The sequence below is a fragment of the Bombus huntii genome, chromosome 11 (assembly GCF_024542735.1).
Source record: "Bombus huntii isolate Logan2020A chromosome 11, iyBomHunt1.1, whole genome shotgun sequence".
NCBI classification, from domain to species: domain Eukaryota; kingdom Metazoa; phylum Arthropoda; class Insecta; order Hymenoptera; family Apidae; genus Bombus; species Bombus huntii.
Genome location: NC_066248.1, coordinates 10,570,807 through 10,593,106, shown reverse-complemented (window position 1 = coordinate 10,593,106; position 22,300 = coordinate 10,570,807). Strand labels below are relative to the sequence as shown.

General features: G+C 30.0%; 4 protein-coding genes across 13 annotated transcripts in view; 2 read left to right on the top strand and 2 right to left on the bottom strand.

Moving 5' to 3' along the window:
- Positions 1-2,071, top strand: part of LOC126871038 (60S ribosomal protein L27a) — a 112,104-nt gene extending 110,033 nt beyond the window's left edge. For all 4 annotated transcript variants that reach the window (XM_050629396.1, XM_050629398.1, XM_050629397.1 and 1 more), the window contains exons 3-5: positions 27-124; positions 1,391-1,540; positions 1,631-2,071. In XM_050629396.1, coding sequence (XP_050485353.1) covers positions 27-124; positions 1,391-1,540; positions 1,631-1,759 — 377 coding nt within the window. In that variant the 3' untranslated portion in view covers positions 1,760-2,071. The remainder of the gene's footprint in view (positions 1-26; positions 125-1,390; positions 1,541-1,630) is intronic.
- LOC126871035 (splicing factor 3A subunit 2) lies at positions 1,919-4,179 on the bottom strand. The gene is made up of 2 exons (XM_050629388.1): positions 3,165-4,179; positions 1,919-3,096 (listed from the first exon to the last, which is right to left on the bottom strand). Exons 1-2 carry the CDS (start codon positions 3,708-3,710, stop codon positions 2,818-2,820), a joined length of 825 nt encoding a protein of 274 aa, XP_050485345.1. The 5' UTR covers positions 3,711-4,179; the 3' UTR covers positions 1,919-2,817.
- A 939-nt stretch (positions 4,180-5,118) lies between these two features.
- LOC126871021 (integrator complex subunit 1) lies at positions 5,119-22,227 on the top strand. Of its 3 annotated transcripts, none has more exons than XM_050629342.1 (14): positions 5,119-5,249; positions 14,949-15,128; positions 15,234-15,715; positions 15,800-17,089; positions 17,175-17,350; positions 17,440-17,592; positions 17,680-18,357; positions 18,426-20,222; positions 20,279-20,593; positions 20,707-21,169; positions 21,241-21,365; positions 21,426-21,616; positions 21,699-21,971; positions 22,050-22,227. In XM_050629342.1, the coding sequence occupies exons 2-14, from the start codon at positions 14,963-14,965 to the stop codon at positions 22,163-22,165; spliced, it is 6,225 nt and encodes a 2,074-aa protein (XP_050485299.1). In that variant the 5' UTR covers positions 5,119-5,249; positions 14,949-14,962; the 3' UTR covers positions 22,166-22,227. The 3 variants fall into 3 exon arrangements, with proteins under 3 accessions (XP_050485299.1, XP_050485300.1, XP_050485298.1); XM_050629341.1 differs by lacking the exon at positions 5,119-5,249 and adding an exon at positions 14,620-14,789; XM_050629343.1 differs by lacking the exons at positions 5,119-5,249; positions 21,699-21,971; positions 22,050-22,227 and adding an exon at positions 14,617-14,789 and having other exon boundaries at positions 21,436-21,532.
- LOC126871020 (thyroid receptor-interacting protein 11-like) lies at positions 5,768-14,152 on the bottom strand. Of its 5 annotated transcripts, XM_050629337.1 has the most exons (11): positions 13,843-14,152; positions 13,110-13,344; positions 12,827-13,031; positions 12,415-12,731; positions 12,246-12,345; positions 11,852-12,158; positions 11,616-11,772; positions 11,412-11,550; positions 7,125-11,321; positions 6,869-7,036; positions 6,407-6,812 (listed from the first exon to the last, which is right to left on the bottom strand). In XM_050629337.1, exons 1-11 carry the CDS (start codon positions 13,994-13,996, stop codon positions 6,582-6,584), a joined length of 6,210 nt encoding a protein of 2,069 aa, XP_050485294.1. In that variant the 5' UTR covers positions 13,997-14,152; the 3' UTR covers positions 6,407-6,581. The 5 variants fall into 5 exon arrangements, with proteins under 5 accessions (XP_050485295.1, XP_050485294.1, XP_050485293.1 ...); XM_050629338.1 differs by lacking the exon at positions 6,407-6,812 and adding an exon at positions 5,768-6,174 and having other exon boundaries at positions 12,246-12,731; XM_050629336.1 differs by having other exon boundaries at positions 12,246-12,731.
- Positions 22,228-22,300: the final 73 nt, after the last annotated feature.

Below are 22,300 nucleotides of genomic sequence, written 5' to 3'. Positions count from 1 at the left end.
CTAAATGAAGCAATACTTCATTCTAGGTAAACACAGGAAACATCCTGGTGGACGTGGTAATGCTGGTGGTTTGCACCATCATCGTATCAACTTTGATAAGTACCATCCTGGTTACTTTGGAAAGGTAAATATATTTCAGATTTTTACAAAAAATTAACTATATTAACCCTTTGCACTCGAGGCTTCTTTTGCTCGGGCGAATCAGCAATTCAAGACATTTCATGGCATGTTTGGTGAATTGCTTACCTGTAACTTAGAATGATTACACATATAAATTAATGTATAAAACTTTTATGTTTTTATTTTTATGTATTTTTATGTCTCAAAGATGAAAATTTCTTAAATATTAGTCTGTACTGTTGTTTAGTGTGATATTTTATAAAGCAATTGCCAAGATGCATCCTTGGCTTGTCTGGACACGTATTGCAATAATATATTGTCTAGTGTCTATTGCTGGATTTATTTTATTGAGAGCAGACCCTATAATCCTTTCTATTTTATGTTAGAATGATATGTAATTTTCCATTTATATCTATTTCTGGGCTCCAACAAAATAGTTTTTGTCACCATTTTAAGGATTTCCTTAAGAAACAGTATATTGAGGCATATTGGTCGACACAATCAATGCTGCCCATATATATTATGTAGTTTATTATAGCATTGGGTTTTTTCATCTTAACTTTAACACCACCTCGTAAAATTCTTTTCACATAAGTCAATTCTGCATTATACCAATTGGTTGAACATGTCACGATCCTCTTGTCTTTACATACTGAAACTAAGGTGTTGCTTTTTGGGTATATTTATAGTAGACTTGTTACAAAATTTTGGTTTTTTTATAAGATTTGACAAAATCTTTCTATTTGTTAGGATTGTCCTGGCAAATTGACATTTCAGTTTCCATAATTCTTTCAACAAGATATAACTTGTATAATATCTGTCTGTGAACATATAATGTCTCTGAGCACCAGGAATTTTCTCCAACAACATTGTATAAAAATGCAACAGTATTCTTGTTGATACTGGAAGGTCAGGTCTTATCAATTTCTTGAATCAAAGAAAATCTTATCACTATATGAAGATGTATCATTTTGTGCTTCGGAAGGTTTTATATCTTATAACGCTTCAATTTTCAAAGAAAATAAACATCGGCATATTGCGTCAAACTGAATGGTGACCAAGAGTCACCGCTCGAGTTGTCACAAAAGGTAAGTAGTGACCGAGGGTCACCTCTTGTATGCAAAGGGTTAAATATTCAATGATGATAACTTTATTATTCACCGGCGATCTGAATTACTTTGAATGTATGTAGTATTCTGATGAGCTGCATAAATATCAAATCAGTACCAGTAGGAGGAAAACATCAATAAATTTTTATTTTAATTCACAGCTTGGTATGCGAAATTATCATTTAAGGCGGAATACAAAATGGTGCCCCACCTTAAATTTGGATAAACTATGGACATTAGTTTCTGAACAAACCAGACTTAAGTATAAGGATTCAGAAAACAAAGTTCCAATAATTAATTTGGTTAAAGCGGTAAGTGTAAATCGCGAGAGAATTACTGAGAGAACTAACTTCAAAATACTATATTGTAATTACATTTTTGTTCTATATTCAATTTTATAGGGATATTACAAACTTCTGGGCAAAGGACGACTTCCTAAACAACCAGTTATTGTTAAAGCCAAATTTTTCAGTAAACGGGCAGAAGACAAAATTAAGGCAGTTGGAGGAGTTTGTGTTCTGTCTGCCTAAGCATACTCTGGTACATATTTTATAATAAAACATTGATAAATATGATTAAATTGTAAAAGATTAAAGCATTTAATGATGATAATACGAACGGGCGGTCAGAAAAGTGCGTACAACACTTAAAACCATGTAGATTGTTCTATGTAACTGATTACACCAATCTAACTTCATAATATTTTGTATTTTTTCATAAATAAATTAGTAAAACTTCTTTTACATTTCAGGAACCGAAACGTTCATCAACAAGTCTTCTGTACATTCTAATACGTTCATATTCTTAATAAATTTTAACAATAACAGAGAAAAAAAGAAAAAGCTGTGATACTGTTTTATTTTTTCTTATTTATCAGTATTGTATATATTCTTTAACACGTTGACTGCCACGCGTGTTTTCTAAGGAATCTCCGTCACCCATCGATATTTTAGTAATGCAAGTCGCTCAAATGGTGGTCTCTAGAATGATAGCTCACTTCTTTTGTTTCCATTCCTTCGCATTTGTTTCTCATCTCTCCACTTTCTACAAAATCGGTTTGAACCTTGACCGAGCAATGAACGGCGTAACTTAAAATCTCTGCCCTAATTCGTTACAACGTCGAAAAGAAAAATTGAAAACTTATTTCTTAGTTTTACATTCTAAATAATTCTTTAAATAAATCAGTTTCGTATTACTTTTATAACAATTCAACAGTTTTATTATTACAGAATATCTTTTCAAATACCTACGAGGATTCTTCGTAAGTAGTCAAATAAACAATACCCGAATATGGGTTACGCGGCCCGACCAGGAACTTTGCTGACACCCGAATACGGGTGTCGTGCCAGTCAACGTGTTAATAGTAAGAGCGAAATTTTCAAATTGTTTATAATTTTTGAGTATCAGGATACTAATTTTATTAGTAATAAGTATACAAAATTATAACAGCAAAGGACAAAGAAAAATACAATATAACAATGCCACCTCACATTTCTTTTATGTACAAAAAACATTTTTATTTTTGTAGAATATACATTTCGATATTGATTTATAACCTTTTTCCGCGTTGTTTTATCTGAATAAAAAATTATGCTAAATGAGGTGGTGGTGGAGGTATTTGCATGCCAGTAGCTAAAAGTGCTGGTGGTGGTGGTACTGGATTAAATATAGGTGGTCTTGGTGGTGGTGGTACTGGTACCATAGGTGGTCCTAAACCAGGTCGTATTAAAGGAACTGGAGGTGGTGGTACTTTACCAACGGAAGGCTTTTCGTTTTTAAATGCAAATTGTAAAAAGAACTGTTTTGTATCTTTGTTCCAATGTGTCCAAAACTTGCCTTCTGCCTTTTCGACTTCTCTACTAGGCACCTAAAATATTGTAAAATTATATTTTTAACTGCAAAATTATTTATCTTTATATTTTAAAGTAAATTTACCTTGAAAGCTATAGTTTCATAAGGTTCAGCAGCAAACAATAAATATTGCCATTTACGATCTGGTGGTTCAACTCTCTGTTCATATGCTGACATAAACCTATGCCTTGGAATAACATTATCTGCAACTTCTGGATAGTCAACTTGGAATAATAAACTTTGTTGTCCTGATTCTGGATCTCTTTGTTTAGTTACTCTATAACCTGGTCTTCCAATCTTTACAAATTTTTTTGGTTCTACTCGAGGTTTTTCAGGAGCAAGTGTTTGAGGAGCTTCCTTTGCTTCTTTAGCAGCTCTTCTAGCTAGGTTAGCTTGATGTTTTTTACCTTGTGTATGGGCCAAATAACTGCCCTCATTATTGTGAAGAGTTAAACATAATTTACATTCGTAAGAACCTAAATGATTTTTCATAAAATATGGATCCTTGTTGAGGTCAATAGTCTCCAACGCAAGTTGTCGTAAACGTTCTCTTCTATCTCGGTTACTTTCTGACCAGGACGCGACACCTCCGCCGCCAGTTTTTCCTCCTGGACGATTTTGAAAATCCATTTCTGACTTTTATATATGTTCTTTCACTTATTTAAATACAAAGTACACTAATGTTTTACTTATAAACAACACATAGTAGAACTTCAATGTAAGTTAAGTTTCACTAAATTGTATGATATATACACTGACATGAAATGTCGAGAATGTCAGTGCAGCCAATATAAGAGATATAATTACATTACTAACAGAGAGAAAATGAGAGTGCTCACGCCCGTAGTTCTAGTTATTTTACAGTACAGGTACTGCACCATGCGGTCAAGTGTTGAATTTAACTAAAATTAGCACACACAGGAACCTATAAAATTAGGGATCTGCTCTGTTTGGTCGTAATTTAGCATATACAAGAACTGTGTATTTAAGCTTAAACCTAGAGATCAATCTTATTTGGTCGCACACCAGCATAGTTGAAAACCTATTGAGTTCTACGCTATGAGAACCTCTTTAATTGTACGGTTCTACGAAGAAGTTCATATCTACTTTTCTGTTCAAAATAGGTAAATTTGAGAATGACAAAATCGCGCATTAATAAAACTAATTGTAAGTTGCCTAAGAGAAATTAATTGTTTACTATATCTTTGGACGATGACACATATAAAGCAGGGTTAAAAATAGTACAAAATTTCAAAATATAATAATTTATTAACAAAAAACAAGGAAAATAAACAATACAATAAACGTTTACAAATATTAGATATACTTAATATGTATGTATATCTCTATACCAATAGACCATTCTATAAAAGAAAATAATTTAAAACGTTTGAATCAAACATTTGTATTATTCAAGTGTAAATTTCTGCCTTTAAAGGGATCTCAATTGCTCTTCCTATCGACTTTCGAGACCTGCGCCCTCCTTTTTTGGTATCTTCGTGAACGCGAATACATTCTCATAAATTTTTAACTTTGCATTCTCAATTTTTCATGAATAATTGACAATTGAAAATAGTGCGACTATGGATGGTTTTTATTTATTTGGCTCAATGAATTAACCAATTTTAACATTTGACGTCTCATTTGATAGATATTTTTAACACCTACAATTTTTATTCGACTAAAGTATGTCAACTAAAGTGAGTTTCCACGATTTAGTAATGTTTGGAAATTTGAGAAACACCATGGAAGATATGAAATTCAATATTTGTTTACAGCGTTTATAGCAACCTAATAGCTGGTAGCTATTAACTCTGGCTCACTTGAGTTTTTAGGAACTGACGAATTTATAATATTTTACAAAAGTAAGTCACCTCATATGCAAGGTCGTTGAATTCGTCTCTTTTTCTATGATAAGAATCTACGAAACTTGTTCGTAGAACCGTATGATTAAATAGGTTCTTATCTGTGCTAGTGTGCAACCACTGCTAATTTTAGTTAAACTCAGCACGCGACCACATGGTGCAGCACCTGTACATGAAACAACCAGAACTACGGGCGTGAGCACTTTCATTTCTTCTCTGGTACTTCGTAATGACTACATTAAAGTACATACTTCAAGCGAAAGGGAAATAATTTTAGCACTTAATATTTTTTGTTTACATTTTAGTAAGTGAATTTAATGTAGTACAACTTAATTACTTCTTCACTGTTTTAATTGTTATAGTAATAAATCTGATATACATGTTTTTTTCTTTTTTTACGTCACAATTACATTATATAATTTAAGTTTGAACTCGGAACAATAATTAATTTATGGCACATTTTATATACAGAGTGCCCCAAACTTAAACGACCATATTGTGAAAACTTCTAATCTACAATCAAAAAGAAGAAAGAGATGTTATATAAAGTTTGTCAATAAATACTTTGTTATATTTTAAACAAATATTGTATGCATGAAATAGGTAATAACGCATTCTTCATCATAGCACACAGAAGTTGACTGTGTTATTGTGTCAGTGTAGTTACATATTTTTTATCGTGTGGTAACAATTCCATGTCATTAATAGTTATAAAATATAATATGTAATATAATAAAAACTTTATATAACATTTTTTTCATCTTTTTGACTGTAGATTAAGCCTTTGTGGTTTGGCCAATTAATTTTAAGATACCCCATATATATTAACATTAATGCAATTATATTATGAAAGTTTACAGAATCACAGATTGTGTTTTATTATAAAGTCGGCATGAATGATACAACATATATAAATATAGCCACTTTTTTGCGTCAGAGTACATATAAAAATTAGTTTATCCGTATTTACATTATTTTATGAAAGTACAAAAATATAATATCTCAGAAATGCAGATACTTTAATATTGTTACTATTTACATTAACTTAACAAAGTAGGAATGAATGTAATACTTGAATAGTGATAGCCTTCCTACATATATTTTTAACGATATCATAGGCTATAATTTTTGGAAGATATTTTTATTAATTAGAGTTCCATATGCTTCTTCTATAATTTGAAGACTTTGCAAGCTTTAACACATTGGCTGAAACTTTTTCTTTCATTGCTCTGTAGAAAACATTAAATATATAATGTATAAATTTAATTTTTCAAAACTTTAATTATGCAGAAAGTAGCAGAAAAATAGAAAATCTGAAGAATAAACATGCAGATTCTAAATAACATGCATATGAAAAAATTTTAACAATATATGCAAATATTTAATAAATAATACATAAATATCCTGTTTTAAAATAGAAAGTAATTACTTTTCCATGTTTACACAAGTATAGTGACTTACATGTCACTTGAATTTTGGTTCTAATTACACTAAATAATAATGCATGTACATCCCATTGCATATATAAATAAATAAATTATATTAGTTTCATTCCAATAGTTAAGGACCACCAGAAAAAAAAACGAAATCTTGATAGTTTAGTTTCAAGCAAAGCATATTTAAAGAACTGTGCTTCTCACAGTTTCATATTTTTTTCCAAGTCAAATTGTTTATTGAGATGCACCATGGAAGTATGTTGTTGATTAGATGTTTCTTTCAAAAATTCAATGCACTTTAAATGTGATGTCTGTGCTTCTTCTAATTCTCTTACTTTATCTTCCAATTCTTTTATTTGTCGGCATCGTGCACGACATACATCTTTTATTATTGCTTTCTCTTTTTCCAATTTCGTTATTTTTGTATCATCCTGCACAGTTGTTATGATTGTTTTTTTATATAAAATTACTTTATATTTTTACTTACCTTAATTATTTCGTTATTTATCGTAAAAAGTTGTTGTGCATTATTAAATGTTTGACATGCTTGTTCTCTTCTATTAATTCGCCATCGTCTACATATGTCACATTCCCACGCGTTAATGTCGTTTAGAGTCCTTTGAAGTTTTCTTACCTCAGAACTAAGTTCAGCATTCTAAAAAAAAAATGTATTTTTAATTTTCATTAATTTGATTAATTTTATTTCCTAAAAGTAGATTGAAAAAGATTGGTATTATACACACCTTTTTACGAGATGTGAGCAGAAGTTCCTGCAGTTCCTTACATTTTTGTAGATAAGGAAAATTTTCACTCTGGATTTGGATTTCTAATGCTGAAATTTGTCCATGTTTTGTTACTAGTTGCAATTCTAACTCATGAATTTTTTTTCTTAATACTTGACATGTTTGTCTATCTTCACTAGGATCTGTATCAATTATTACATCTTCTAATTGTCTTCTTTGATTAAATATCTCATTCCTGCTATGTCTTCTTCTGTTGTTTTCAAAAGCTGGACTAGTAGATCTTGAATCATTACTGTTGCTTTTTAGTTCCAATTCAGTTTGATACTCATTAAATTTAATTTGTAATTCCGAATTCCTTTTTTTCAGAGTATCAATAAATTTTTCATTGTCTAACTTTGTACCTCCTACCTGTTTTATGTTAGTTTGTGTCACTGTTTTGAACGTTTTAAGTTGATCTTTCATTTCTTTATTTTCTTCTTCTAAAGTTGTTAACTTTTTCATTAATTCTTTAACCAATTTACTTTCAGCTTGCTGAATGTACATTTTATCTTTTAATTGGTTATCAAGTTCTTTTTTTTTAATAATCAAATCATTGATTTGACTTACATATTCTACAATCTCTTTGTCTTTTTGTGACAATAATAATTTTTTACCTTCTAATTGTAGTGCAATTTTATTCTTTTCTTGAAGAAGTATATCATATTTACTATCTTCTGCAAATAAATATAAAGTATTTTCTCTGGATTTGTGTAACGATAAAGTTTTCTTTAGTTCAGCATTTTCTTGGGACAGTAATTCATATTGATTTTTTAAATTAACTAATTCTTTGAAAGTTTTATTTTTGCTTTCCTGCAGTTCAATTATACGGTTACTTGCACCTTCCAAGTTATTTTGCAACCTTTTGTTTACATCCTTTAATTCTTCCATGTCTGCTTCAGCTTTTATTTTACTTGTACTATTTCTAATTTTTCTTTCTAATTTCGCATTTACTTGTCGCAATTGTTCATGTATTTCTTTTAAGTTATCTAATTCTTCTATCAAAGCAATATTTTTGCTATTTAATTCGTTTAATTGTTTATTTAATCCGGTATTTTTTATTTCTTCTGAATTTAATTTATCTTTGATTTCTTCAATTTGTTTTTCCTTTTCCATTTTCAATCTTTCTATTTCTTCTTTATATCGTTCTATGCTTTCTTTTCTTTCTTTAACTTGATTTTGTAGTATTTCATAATCTGGTATAATAGTTTCGAATTTAGTTTTATATTCGGATAGCATGTCACATTTGCTTTTCAAAAGTGCTGTGATGTTTTCAATTCGAGATGCTTTTTCTTTTACATCGCGGTTTAATTCGTTATAAGCTTCTGTGAGATGTTCAAAATCAAGTGTCATTTTATAAATAGCTTGATTGGTTACTTTCAGTTCTGAGGAATTTGCTTCTATAATATTTTTCAATTGTTTTTCATTAGCTTCAAGACCTTCAATATTGTTTTCCAATTCTAGATTTTTTGTTTTATGGATTTCTATAGTGCAAAGTAACTCTTCTATTTTCTTTTCATACCGTTCCTTTTCAGATTTCATATTAGACTGAAGTTCAATTTCTTTGTATTTAAGAGCTTCTTGTACTTGTTTTTCTCGTTTTTGTGCAACAATAGATGCTTGTCCTTTCTGTTGAATATCTACTTTACATTGTTTGTCAAATTCGCTTTGTAAATTATTGAAATCAGTTTCTAGCACTTCCATTTTTTCTTTAAGTATCTCTTTTTCATGATTACTTTCTTTCATAAGGTGTCTTAATTGGTTAATTTCATCTTGCTTTTTTATACATAAACACTCCGTTTTTGTTAAATCAACATGTAATTTTTCATTTTCTATTTCCAATTCTTTAGCCCACAACACTGCGCGCTTTTCAGCATCTGCACTTTGCCGCTTTTCATCCTCTAATTTTAGTTTGTCTTTTTCGAGTAATTCTCTCATTTCTTTAATTACTTCTTCTTCTTTCAACATGATCGTTTGCAAAAAAATGATGAAAATTTCGTCTGCAGTTTTATTTAAAAAATCTAAAGAATTCAATTTAAATGACTTTAATTCTTTGATCATACGTTCCTTAATAGTATTTAACTCACAATGTAATTTTTTTTGTTTTCCCAAATCTATTTTAAGCTTTTCTATATATGACTCTAATTCGTTTACTCGCAGTGTTACATGTTTTTCTGTTTCTATACTTTTTTGTTTTTCTTGTTCTAATTTATCACATTGCTTTTTTAGAAGTTCTAATTCATTTTTATATTTACATTTAATATTTTCAGTTAATATAGTTAATTCCTTTTTTTGGTTTGTTGTTAAATCTAATTCATGTTTCAGTGATAATATACATTCATTCAAATCACCAGTCGTTCTATTTAATTTAGTAATAAGATTACCTTTATTTTCATTTTCAACCTTTAAACCTTCTAATTGTATTTCTAGTGTCATTTTTTCGGTCTGCGTTAGTTTTTCTTTCACGAAGAACTGTTCGAGTTCTTTATTCATACATGATAATTCATTCTCAAGAATTTGAGCTTTCTCTGTAGCTGTAGCTGCTAATATCTTTTTTTCTGCTACTGTTTGTTGTAACGCTTCATTATCGAATCTTAGTGTATTGATTTGGTCCAATAAGTTTTCTTTTTGCGTCCTAAATTTACTAAGCATAGAAACAAAATGTGCACTATTTTTCTTTATTTCATCTATATCTTTTTTCACTTGTTCGATATTATTTTGAAGGTGCTCGATTTTCGTTTCATTATGAAGCTTTTCAAGTTCGTCACATTTTTTTATATATGAAACTGAAAGTTCATCGTGGTCATGCTTCAAAGTCCGTAATTCGTTATTTAAATGTTGAACCTTCTCCTCTACAAAGCTTACATTCATTCTATCTATAAAACTAGTGTTCAAGGATGTATCAGTAAAACTTACATTCAACTCTTGATTAACCTTAAGTTTTAATGCTTCAGTATCCTCACATTTCTGATTGAACTTTTTTTGTAAGTCTTCCAATTTGTGATTTAAAATTTTTGCTTCAAGTTTAAAAGCTCTACGACTCTCACTTATCTTCTTTAAATGTTCACATTGACCACAGGATGATAATTTTAAATCACTTAATTTTTTATTTAAACGAGATAGATGAGTAACTTTGTCCTGTAATACTATAACTTTATTTGACAGTTCCTCGTAATTTTCTCCTTGTAATATTTTCTCCATAGTCTCATTTGACTTTTCAGGATTATCAGGTACTATAGATGAATGCATTGAATTGCTATTTACTTTTTCATTGCATGGGTTATCAAAATCCTCCATACTTTCTAATAGATTATTGGAAATCTTTGCATTTTCATTAGTTAATATTGTTATTTTCATTTTTAATTCTGCTATCTTGGTTTTTAAAATATTGTTTTCCAATCTTAATTGTTCTATATCGTTTTTGGAATCTACGTTTTTTATTAAAATCATTTTATTATTCAAAATATCACACTGTTCTTTCAATATATCACCTTCCTCAATTTTATCTATTAGATCAGAGGAAAGTTCATTATTTTCTTGCATTAAACATTTATTTTTTTCAGTCAATATTGTAACTTCATCCTTATAAATACAATCATGGTCATATAATAGTGATTTACTTTCTTTAATATTTTCAAGTTCCTTATTTTTATCTGCAATAATAGTTGATAATTCAATATTTTCTGTTTTCAATGCATCAATTTTATTTTGATGTTCAATTAATAATTGTTCATTATTGTATTCTCCTACGGTTTTTGAGCGAAATGATTCTAATTGTTCATTTAAGACCGTTATATCGCCTTCTAAATTAATCTTTTCTTCCGTAATTTTCGAAATCTGTGTGTAAAGCTCAGTAATTGTTGTTTGAAAATTTAATTCAGTTTCTTTCGAACGTTCGTTTTCAATGGACAATTTATTTGACATTTCCATATTTTCATTTGTTAATAAATAAATAGTTTTTTCGAATTTTTCTATATCTAATTTAAGGCTTCGAACATCATCCTTTATTTCGGCCAATTCTTGACTTTTCAACTTTACCTCTACTGCTAATTTATCTTTCTCTTCTTCTAATTGTATTACATAATTTAGAGAACATTTATCAATTCTGTTATTTTTAAAACCATCACAAACAAACTGTATTTCCGCTTGTTCTCCTATGTTCTTGATAAAGATGCAAAATCATAAAAACATATATGTATAAAATTAAAGAATATTTTAAGGCATAGGCATATAAATATTAATTGCACTTACATGTTTGCAACAATGGTTTCCTTCACACGTTAGTTGTTTCTCTAAAGTTGTAAATTCACGAAGTTCAGTAAGTTGCGTTGTCAGGTCCACGATACATTCCCGTAAAATACTTTTCGGTGTAGAAGGACATATTTGATTTCTGTTGCAGATAAGAGGAAACGTTAAATTGTAATAGACAATATTTTAACAATGAAAAATATATACCTAGAAGTTTGTATCAAAGTATCTTGTGTTTCTGGCATTAGAAATAAATTATCACTTTTCATACATTTAACATGTTCATTTCCAATATTATCATTCATTTTGATTTCATAATCTACTTCATAATCAATTGCTTCTGATTCAAGATCTGTCTGAAATGCTGAAAATGCAAAGTCAGCTAAATTTTTAAGTAATAAAGAACATTGTGAAAAACAAATTGCACAATGTAATAAATTTACTTTCATTTGTGTCAACTGATTGCATAATGTTTTTTTTATGTAGTTTCTCAGGTGAAATTTCTTTTATTGTTGGTAAGCAAGTTTGAGTATGAAATACAGGGAAATACGGTTTGATCATTCCAGGATTATACCAAATTTCTCTTCTTTTAGACTTATAGTTAAGTGCTTTTTCACAATTTTTTTCATATCCAGAAATAGTTCGAGTCTTTAATAATTTTATACGTTCTTCTAACAAGTGACATTTCTGTTGTAGTTTTTCAGATTCTACTTTTTCTACTTCTATAGATGAGTCTCCATTTCTTATTTGCTAATGAAATAATTCCAATATAGCACGGCAATTGTCATAAAAACATGGGTTAATTTTTAAAATAAAATTACAATTAATTGTACAAACCTCTAATTTCACTTGTTTTGCATAATGAAGAAGCGATGCATCAAACATAACTTCGTTTTTTTGTGGTTTAGTTTTAATTTTTTTAGTATGTGATGCAAACCTAAATATCAAAAATAATATTCTAATACATGTAAAGTTATAAATGGCATTGTAAAAATGGCATACTAACAATAGAGTGTAATATGTTTCCTCTAAAGCAACAGGTGTTACTGTACATATTACTGCTATTAAAGCATTGCCACTTAATGATGACTGCAGTAATTCTGTTAATTTACTATTATGATAATCAATATGTTCCTGGGCATTTTGTGACTTACTTATTTGTGTAATTATTGATTCTAGAGTAAAAAGAGATATATCAGTTTGATGTTCTTCAATACCTTTTGTACAATGAACTTTTGTAAAACCAGCAAGATCTACCAAATTTAATTGTGATAATTGTACAATATTGTTTGAATCTCCTTCAATTTGTTGACTTTCAATTATCTAAAAAGTATGTGTATCTATTACACTAAATATTACAATAAAGTGTGTGTTTATATATATATACATATAATATAAAATATTCTATGTAATCTTACAATTTGAAATATGCTATGACTATTAATATGTTTATTCTTAATTCCTTCTTTCATTATAGATAACATATCATCCAAAGAATTTGTAATTTTTTCTGTACATTTAACAATTATTTGTTCATTGTTATCTTTGTATAATTCTAAATCAATTTGGTTTTTATCTAATAAGTCATTTATTTTCTCATCATAAATTTCTAAATAAGATACCCTAGAAAAGAATAAATAAAATAAATAATAATAAAAATAAATAAAAATGTACAATCTAAAAATAATTTTTAATGCAAACCTTAATAAAAATTCACATTGAATGATATTTGAAATAGCATTAAATATGTATTCAGCAGTAAGTGGTATTATGCCTGGATCTTCTGAAGTGCCTGTCACTGTGTATGTTTTACCAGAATGAAACTGACCATAAAAAAATATTGTTCCATTGAAACCATCTATAGTAGCATCAACAATAGATTTTATAATACTATCAAATACTTTGGAATTTTTTGTATTTACATCAAAGCTATAATCTATAAAAAAAATATTAAAAATTAATAATATGATAATAATAAATACTACAGAGTAAATATTGCTTACTATGTAAATGAAACTATAACATATAATATATAAATTTACTTATATAAATGAAAATTATTAACATTCAATATTTAAACTTATTACTGAATAAATTTTCTCCTTTCTTGAAATGTATATAATAGAAAAAAATGTAGGTTATAAATATCATAATGCATGAATGTTTATAATTCTATTACCTATTTTATATAAATAAATATTAATTATATATTCAGTGATTTATAATAATAATGTTTAACATAATTTAGTATATCAACAAACAATTATCAACTAGTTGTTTGACAATTAATGAAACTTTTGCATTTCTAATAATTAATATTCTTAGTAAAAATATAATCTTTCATTAAAAAGATAAGTAGGTTATATTTTGATAATTATTCCTGTACATATGAAGGAATAAAAATTAAAACAGCATTGCAATTATTGACACATACCAAACTGAAATTCATTATCCCTCCACTTGTTTGTCTCTTGATCTAATGAAACAATCGAATTTCCCTTTACGATCCATTGCATTGATAAATTTTCATCTTGTTCTTGTTGAATCAAAGGCCTCAATTTGACTCCTACCTTAACATCGCTTAACATTTTTCTTTATTAATATGTTGGACGAAGTAGCATAGAAATTTTGAAAGGAATGTTTGTGTGCGACTACTTCGTCTTTAACTAATTTGTTACGTCTCCACATATCGCTCGGCACATCGCAACTGCCATTTGAAATGACGACTGCTTCAACTTCAACACTCATTTAAATTTAAATTTTCTATGGTCTGATTGGTTCATTTAAGCATGCAATACAATAAGCAAGAACGTGATAAGACTATAAATATATTGAATTCCATATGCTAAAAAATACATTTGAATATTGTATGTTTTAGAACAGCATACGTGTTTAATACATTATTTAATGATTTCTTGATGACTAATTGCAATATTCTTAGAATTTAGAGTTAAACTGATAAAAATTTAAGTCGTAAATGCATTATTCTTTTATTAATGTAAGTACAGATTTCAACAATAAAAAGTACATTTAAAAGCAAAAATTAAATTGTTAATATTCGATATTTTTAGTTTTTGACCTTGCAATTATTGCTCATCAGTTTAAATTTATGATTACCGGATCCAATTGTCAATTCGATCTTATCGAATTTTTAGCAAAACGATATCGATAGTGGTGACTGTGTATGTCTGCTACTGTTGTTGGCCGAAAGTGTTCTGTTTGGAAGAACATTAATTTATTGACGTAGGAAAATAATATTATATCTACATTTTCAATTGTAATAAATTACTTCATGTATTTAATATTGCTAGTAATGTATTATATTAGATATATTTTCCGGAAAAGAAATTTTTGGAATTTCGTGTTATAAATGTTGCATAGGTTAGTTTAATGCGAAATATTTTCAAATATTTATTTATTATTATTTTATGATAATTCTGAATATTATATTATGATGATTCTATATATCTATTTTATCCAAAAAGTGAACAGTGTGTCAGTGATTATTAACTACGCTTTCTATTTTCATAAACTTAAAAGATACAAATATCATAATGGATCGTGGAAAGGCAGGAATTGGCAGAGGTGCAAAAAGTAAAATTGCTCAGCATCCTTCTGATTTATTTGCACTTGGATCCAAAGGTTCGCGTAATGAAAATTCTGATGTTAAAAGACCAGGTGTTATTCATTCTAAGCAAAGTAGTAATACTTCAACTTCTGGTAAATAAAAGATTGTTATTTTAATATATGTCCAGACAAATTTGAAGAAAATTAAAGAAAATTTATGATACAATTTATTTATCTAACATATACAAAATTATGTAGGAACTGACAGAAAAAGAGAAGCACCATCAGGATCACTTCAATCTTTTCAATACATCCCACAAAAAAAACCTAAACTTGCTGCACATGTTTCTCATCAACGACCACCATTCTCAAGTGCTGAAGCTTGGGAATTGGTAGCCATAGATACTGATCCAGCAGATTTTGTTCCAATGGTCCTAGAAGCTAATGATAATGATGAAGGTGACAAAGTTATAGGCATTATTTGTGGTGCCATAAAAACACTTAAAAATCAGAAGTGGAAACCTGATACATTGGTATACATGGGATTATTATACTTAGCAAAAATTCGTCCTTCTATGTTTTCAAATGATTGTATATTACACGCACTATCCTCTTTATTGAAACGGGATCAAGGACATAATTATAAAACGAAAGGAAACCCATTAGTTCCTGTACTTGCAGCTAATTTGTTAATGAAGGGGTTTCATGATAAAAGAAATTGGCCAGAAATCTTTGTTAAGGTTGTTCATAGATATATTATATTAATGCTTATTAGTTATATGTAACATTTAATTTAGAATTAATTTTTATTATCCTTTTCCTAGCTATACATTGAGGATGCTTTAGGTGAAAGAGTATGGGTTGATCATGAAGAATGCAAAGGTTTTGTAGATAATATTTTAACAGGATTTAATACAAGGCATCCACCAAAAAGTGTCCTACAACCAGAACTATCTGTATTAACACCACGAGATTGTCATAGTCCATCTACAATTGACGATGAAGATCCAGGATCTTCATCTGTACAGTTTTCTGGCGACAAAGAAAAAATAGAGTTTCCTATTACTCCTAGATACACTCATTGTATAGAGAACATAGAGTTCATTGTTCTTGAAGCTGTGAAAGAACAGTTGAATAGACGACAACCAGAGTCAATTACCAAAAACTTCCTAAAATTACTTTCTTCAGCCTGTGGTTTTGTAGAAATCAGAAATATTGCCGTTCCAAGATTAGAAGTATGGTTGCATAATCCGAAACTAATGAGACCTGCCCAAGAATTACTGAGTTATATTTGTTACAATTGTACTTCTCATACACAAAGAGATGTTGAAGTTATAAGCCAATTAGTAAAAATGAGATTGAAAACTAAAGCTGTAATTAATTTATATCTAAATGGCGTAAAGGAATTAATCGGCTTGCACCCTGAAAATTTATGTACTATCTTAAAACATACAATTTATAACGAATTATCTAATGCAAGAAATCCAAATAATATGCCAATGATAGGTGTAATGTTTCAAACTTTATCCGAGCAAGCGGCTAAGTTACTTGCAGAAATATTTCAGGATTTATTAATGAACCGAGAAGATTATCTGAGACCTTTACGTGCTTTACTCAGAGAAATCGTACGTGTTTGCCGACACGATATTAATTTACTTATTTTTGCGCGTACATTGATGTCCGAAAGACAGGATATAGCGCAACAGTTGCTTAATTTTGAATTCAAAGAACGAGTCTTCATTTCAATTGCAGATTTATTGTGCTTATGTATGTTACTAGCTATCAGCCCACAAGTTAAAGAAGCTGCAGCATTAGCACAAAGAGGCGATAAAAAAGATATAGCTTTATTACATCAATTTCAGAACATGGTAGCAACAATACAATTCGAAGCCGTGTTATGGCTACAGAATTCGGCGCCACAGATGTACGCCATTGGAAAAAATGAGCTTCTTCATGCCTTACATAAAATTTTACTGCTTGAACCACCAGAGCAGTACTATAAATTAGATAATTGGCCACCCGAATCTGATAGAGTATTTTATTTACGTCTTATTTCGGATGTTCCATTATTACAGAATACATTGTTAAGACTATTACTGATTGGTTTTTCAAAAGTATATATTTAAAATGATAAATTTATTTATTTTTATAGCATGTCTCTCTAGTATAATAGTTTGTGTTGTATACCTTGTCTTTTAGGAAAATGGCATTACTCATTCAGAAACATTAGATTTGGTGGATCAATTAGTTAGACGAGCGGCAGCTAACTCAACTGAGAGTTTCCCGACATTACAAGCTGATAAATTGGATATAATTGAACTTATTTTTAACTTGTGCATTTATCAACCACCAGGAACTATAAACATACCATCAAAGTATTTACAGATTTTAATAATATTATAAATTTAAAGTAAAATTCAGTTCAGTAAAAATTCATATTAATTACTTATTTCACTTTATTTAGCTATGTACCACCTACTTTGGCAATATCAAATTTATATTGGAAAGGGTGGATAATGTTATTAATACTGGCTGCTCACAATCCTTCTACTATTGGTGCTGTTGCATGGAAGAGGTATCCCATTTTACGGACTCTAATGGAAATGTGTATTACGAAGTAAGTTTAAATTTTTGTGTAATCTTGCAGAGAAAAATACTTATATTCTTTCTCAACAGATCTTTTTTAATGTGTTATTTCTTATAGTCATTTCTCCTATCCACCACCAACGATGGCATTACCAGAAATAATAGAGCAAGAACGTTCGAAAGAATTGCAAGTTGAAGCTATAGAGAAACAAGAAATATTAGAATACGAATCGCACTTAGCTGCTGCATCAACAAGAATACAAATATCAGAACAAAACAGTTTATTACTATCACAACTAATGACTATGGAACCAACTGGAATTGCTAGGAGACCACCTCCAGCAGTATTGGAACAAATACAATCATTAAATGTGTCTCATAGGTTGGGACATTTACTTTGTCGATCTCGTAAACCAGATTTCTTATTAGATATAATACAAAGACAACAACAGAGTTCGTCTCAGAGTATGCCATGGCTAGCAGATCTTGTACAAAATAGCGAGGGATCTCTTAGTCAATTACCTGTACAGTGTCTTTGTGAATTTTTATTATCTACTAGTACTCAAGCTGTGGAGAAGCAACCAAGACAACAACAGCTATTAGCCCATCTTCAAATGTTATTAACTGATCCCGAACAGGATCGACAACATGCTTACGAGGTTTTAGAATATTTCTTAAGAAGACTTAGCAGTCAACAAACTGGCAGCCGCCTTCAAGCAATTACAGGTTTGAAGATGGTACTTGGATCAATACCTACTGAAGAGGAACCTATGGATATAGATGGAGAGAATGAAAAGTAATTTCATAAGTTCACTTTTAATAATGCTCCTTCAAGTTTAAAACTAATAAAACTATTTGTTTTAGGGAGATCTGGCTTCTTCGCAAATTACCGTCCATACCTCACTTCTTATCAGTACGATCTTTAGTTTCTACTGCTCTTCGAGGTGCATGTCAAGTCGAAAATAACCCAGATCTTGTACATGCGTACATATCTTATCTTGCTGCGCATACTACAGACGATGATTTACCCGATTTAACTGATTTAGTTAACGAAATAGCTCAATTAGTAGTCGAACGAAGTACGATTATAGCAGCTATTCTACCGCAACCAGAAATTGATAATCCACCAAATAAAGCAGCTAAACAGACTTTGCATGCTTTCATGGTGATTTTCTGTAATTATCTAGAAAAAGCTCGATCTCCACGAGCAGAGGAATATACCTGGTCTGAAAGTCAAGACCAGATATTAGTACAATGGAGTACAGGAGAAGAGTGTACTATGCATATTTTAGTTGTTCATGCTATGATAATCTTATTAACGTACGACTCTGATGATGATGTATTGTTTGATGCTTTACTTGAAACTTGGTTTCCATTGAATACAGAACCACCAAAAGCATTCCTCGTTGATACAAGCGAAGAAGCTTTATTAATACCTGATTGGTTAAAACTAAGAATGATTAGAAGTAGTGTACCACGTTTAATTGACGCAGCTCTTAAAGATTTGGAACCACAACAACTGGTTCTTTTTATTCAGAGCTTCGGTATTCCTGTTCCTTCAATGACTAAATTACTCCATACATTGGATACTGGTGTGCAAATTGACCCGAGTTCTGTTGGCGAAGCAGTACTCGATAAGACGTATATGGCACAATTAGTTGAAGTTCAACACAGAAGAGGGGCAACGGGTGGACTAGTCTTTGTACAGGTTTTACAATTGATGGAGCCAGAGTTACCTGATGAAAATGCTGTAACTATCGCACAATTACAGGAACCTTTACCTCTAAGTGCTGTAGTTCAAATACAATCTGTCATACAATCTTCTGTTAAAACGGATGTCCCACATTTAATCAATAGATTATTTATCGAAAATATACCAATGAATCAAAAGGTAGATGCATATCGCCGATTACATAAAACCTTAGCAAAAGATTTGCAGAAATCTGCTAAAGAAAGTGGAGCTGCTGTGTTAGCAATACAACATATATGTAGTGTATTAAGTTCAATGCAAGTTAAACAATTCTTAGCCTCGCTTGTTCACATGCCTCAGTATTCTTGCACCCTAATGCGAGTAATATTGTTGCCTTTAAAAAAGCCATCGACTTCGAAACAAGTGGTTGAATTAGCCCGTAATATGTGTCTAAACTTGATACAGCTAATAGGAGATGTAAAAGCACCAGTTCTATCTATTTTAAGAGACTTTGCAAACGTGCAATTAACCAAAACGCCAAAAAGCATGGAATTAACGATGTTGATGCAAAATCGGGATCCTGGATCTATTTTAGAAAGCACGGATCCAGTGAATTTGGAAGCAGTTGGACGTAAGTTATTAAATATTTGTCTGAAACAACAGAAAACCGACGTTCTTGTTGAGGCAATGGCAAGATTACTAGTAAATGATAGTAATGAAGGCATTTTGAAGCCACGAACTGGTGTATTAATCGATTGGTTAGCATCTGTTGAACCAGAATTAATTGGAACATGTCCTACTCTCCAAATGAAACTTTTATTTGGGAAAACGAAGATACAAATGAAAGTTGATAACAATGTTATGAGTTCACATTCATTTAGGCCCTACTTGTTAACTTTATTGACGCATAGGGCAAGTTGGGCAACTTTGTACAAATGTGTTGGACATTTATTAGATAAATGTGATGATGGGTAAGTAAAAAATAATTTAAAAAATATATGAAGGTAATATAATGTTATTTTCATAGGTATGACCCGACAGCTGTTTTAGACTTCTTGTGGGCATTAACTTGTAATCCAAAACTCTGGCAAGGCAGAGACAAATTCACGCCAAAACATTATGTTCCAGAAAATATTTTACTTTTACACGAGAAACAGTTACTAACACTTGTAGCGTATATAGTTGCAGAAGCTGTTATCATATATAATTGTCAAAACAGAAACATTGCACTTGCTCGAATGGATTCTCGTCTTGATTTATTATTACACTGTGTTTCTACAGACGATCATTTGGTAGCCAGTGTAGTAAAATATTTGGCTGCACGTATGATGAATGACTCAGAGTATGTCTAGTTTAATGTAGTATTAAGTTTTTTTTGCAGAAACAAAGCTTAAAAAAAGAGTAAGTTTCCTTTTTTAATAGAAGTTTTCTAAATATTTCTCTTTTATTTTTTAGTATTGATTCAGATATGGTCCATCAATTCTTGTTACACATGTACATGAAAATACCTAAAGTAATATGTTACTTAGACACATTTCAAACTAAAAAGTTTGTTGGAGGAGCAAAAATTACAAAATGGACGGGTTCTGTGTTAGATTGTATGAGTCATTCTTTGTTAACTGCTCTAGCAGCAACACCGCGGCAAAAGTCATGGAATTCTAGGTCTCAAGACTTCGAATTATGCGCCCGAAAAATGGCTGCTGTACATCCTATTTTAGTGTTACGACAACTTCCAATGTTAGCGTCGTCACTAATGGGAAGATCTTATTTGGATTTTAGTCAATTTAGAGCAGGTCATCATCTAAATCTTTTTGTACAAATAATGGGATTACTGGAATTACTACAACCACATTTGTTTAGTGAAGAACATCAGACTGCTTTGGAAGATACACTGGAGAATTACTTTCAGTGCTTCCAAGTATGTAAAGGAATATTTATATATTATTAATATGAATCAAATTAAAAATAGCTAATCTGTTTTATTTTCAGAATTATGGTCCAGTAAAAGATCTTATACCACTCTTAAATAGATTTATTACATTACTACAAGCATACATCTCTTATAATGCACAAAGAGCATTGAAATATTTGCAGAAACATGCTCAGGCTCTACAGTAAGTAGTAACTATAATTTCTTCTATGAATTTCAGATATCAGCTTACACTTACATATAGTGAATTGCAGGTACATTATCCAAATCTAGTTACACTTAGAACGCTTGTATCAGGCATTCCAATGCCAAGAGAAGGAGAAGACATAGAGGAGATTTTAATTACTGTTCCTCCTACTCCACCTCCGACAGAATCCATTATTCCACAGCATTGGCCTTCATTGTTAACTACATTATCTAAACTGCAAGGTGAAGGTATGATTAGAAAATACGATTTAATTTCAATTTAAATATCGTTATAATATTAGAATATACAAATTTTAATATTATGCTTTAGATGTATTTAGCGCTCTTCAAGAAATTGAGCATTTGTCATCACGAAAACCTTCAGTTTTGGAATCTATAACAGACAATATAGCAGAATTGCTTGTATCTCCGCAAAGTAACATAAGATCTCTTGCTCATACATTATTAGCAAGAGCATTAAAACATCGCCCAGCATCAAATGCAAATATCTTGTCTGCATTTCAAAGGTGTTTGGACAGTTCTAGAGCTGATATATTAATGTCAGCTTTAGAGAAGTTACCAGAAATTGTATTATGTATGCAAGGTATATTTCTTTTTAGTTTATTCTAGTACCTGTTTTGATAATATATATTGTATTCTGATAAATTATATTTTATTTCAGAACACGCTTTACCGTTAATGCAAAAAGTATTTGAATTAGGAGTAAATTCAAATGTGAATACTATACCATATATAAATAAAACCATTGCTCTGCTAAATACACAACAAGGTTGTTAATATCATGAAAATTGTAATTTTATATTTTGTATAAAATGAAATAAAGATTTTTTTTATAAAAATAGCGCTTGTTTTATTCAGGTAGTAATATATTTTTAAAAATAATATTAATGAAATTATTATATGAAGTTGAAA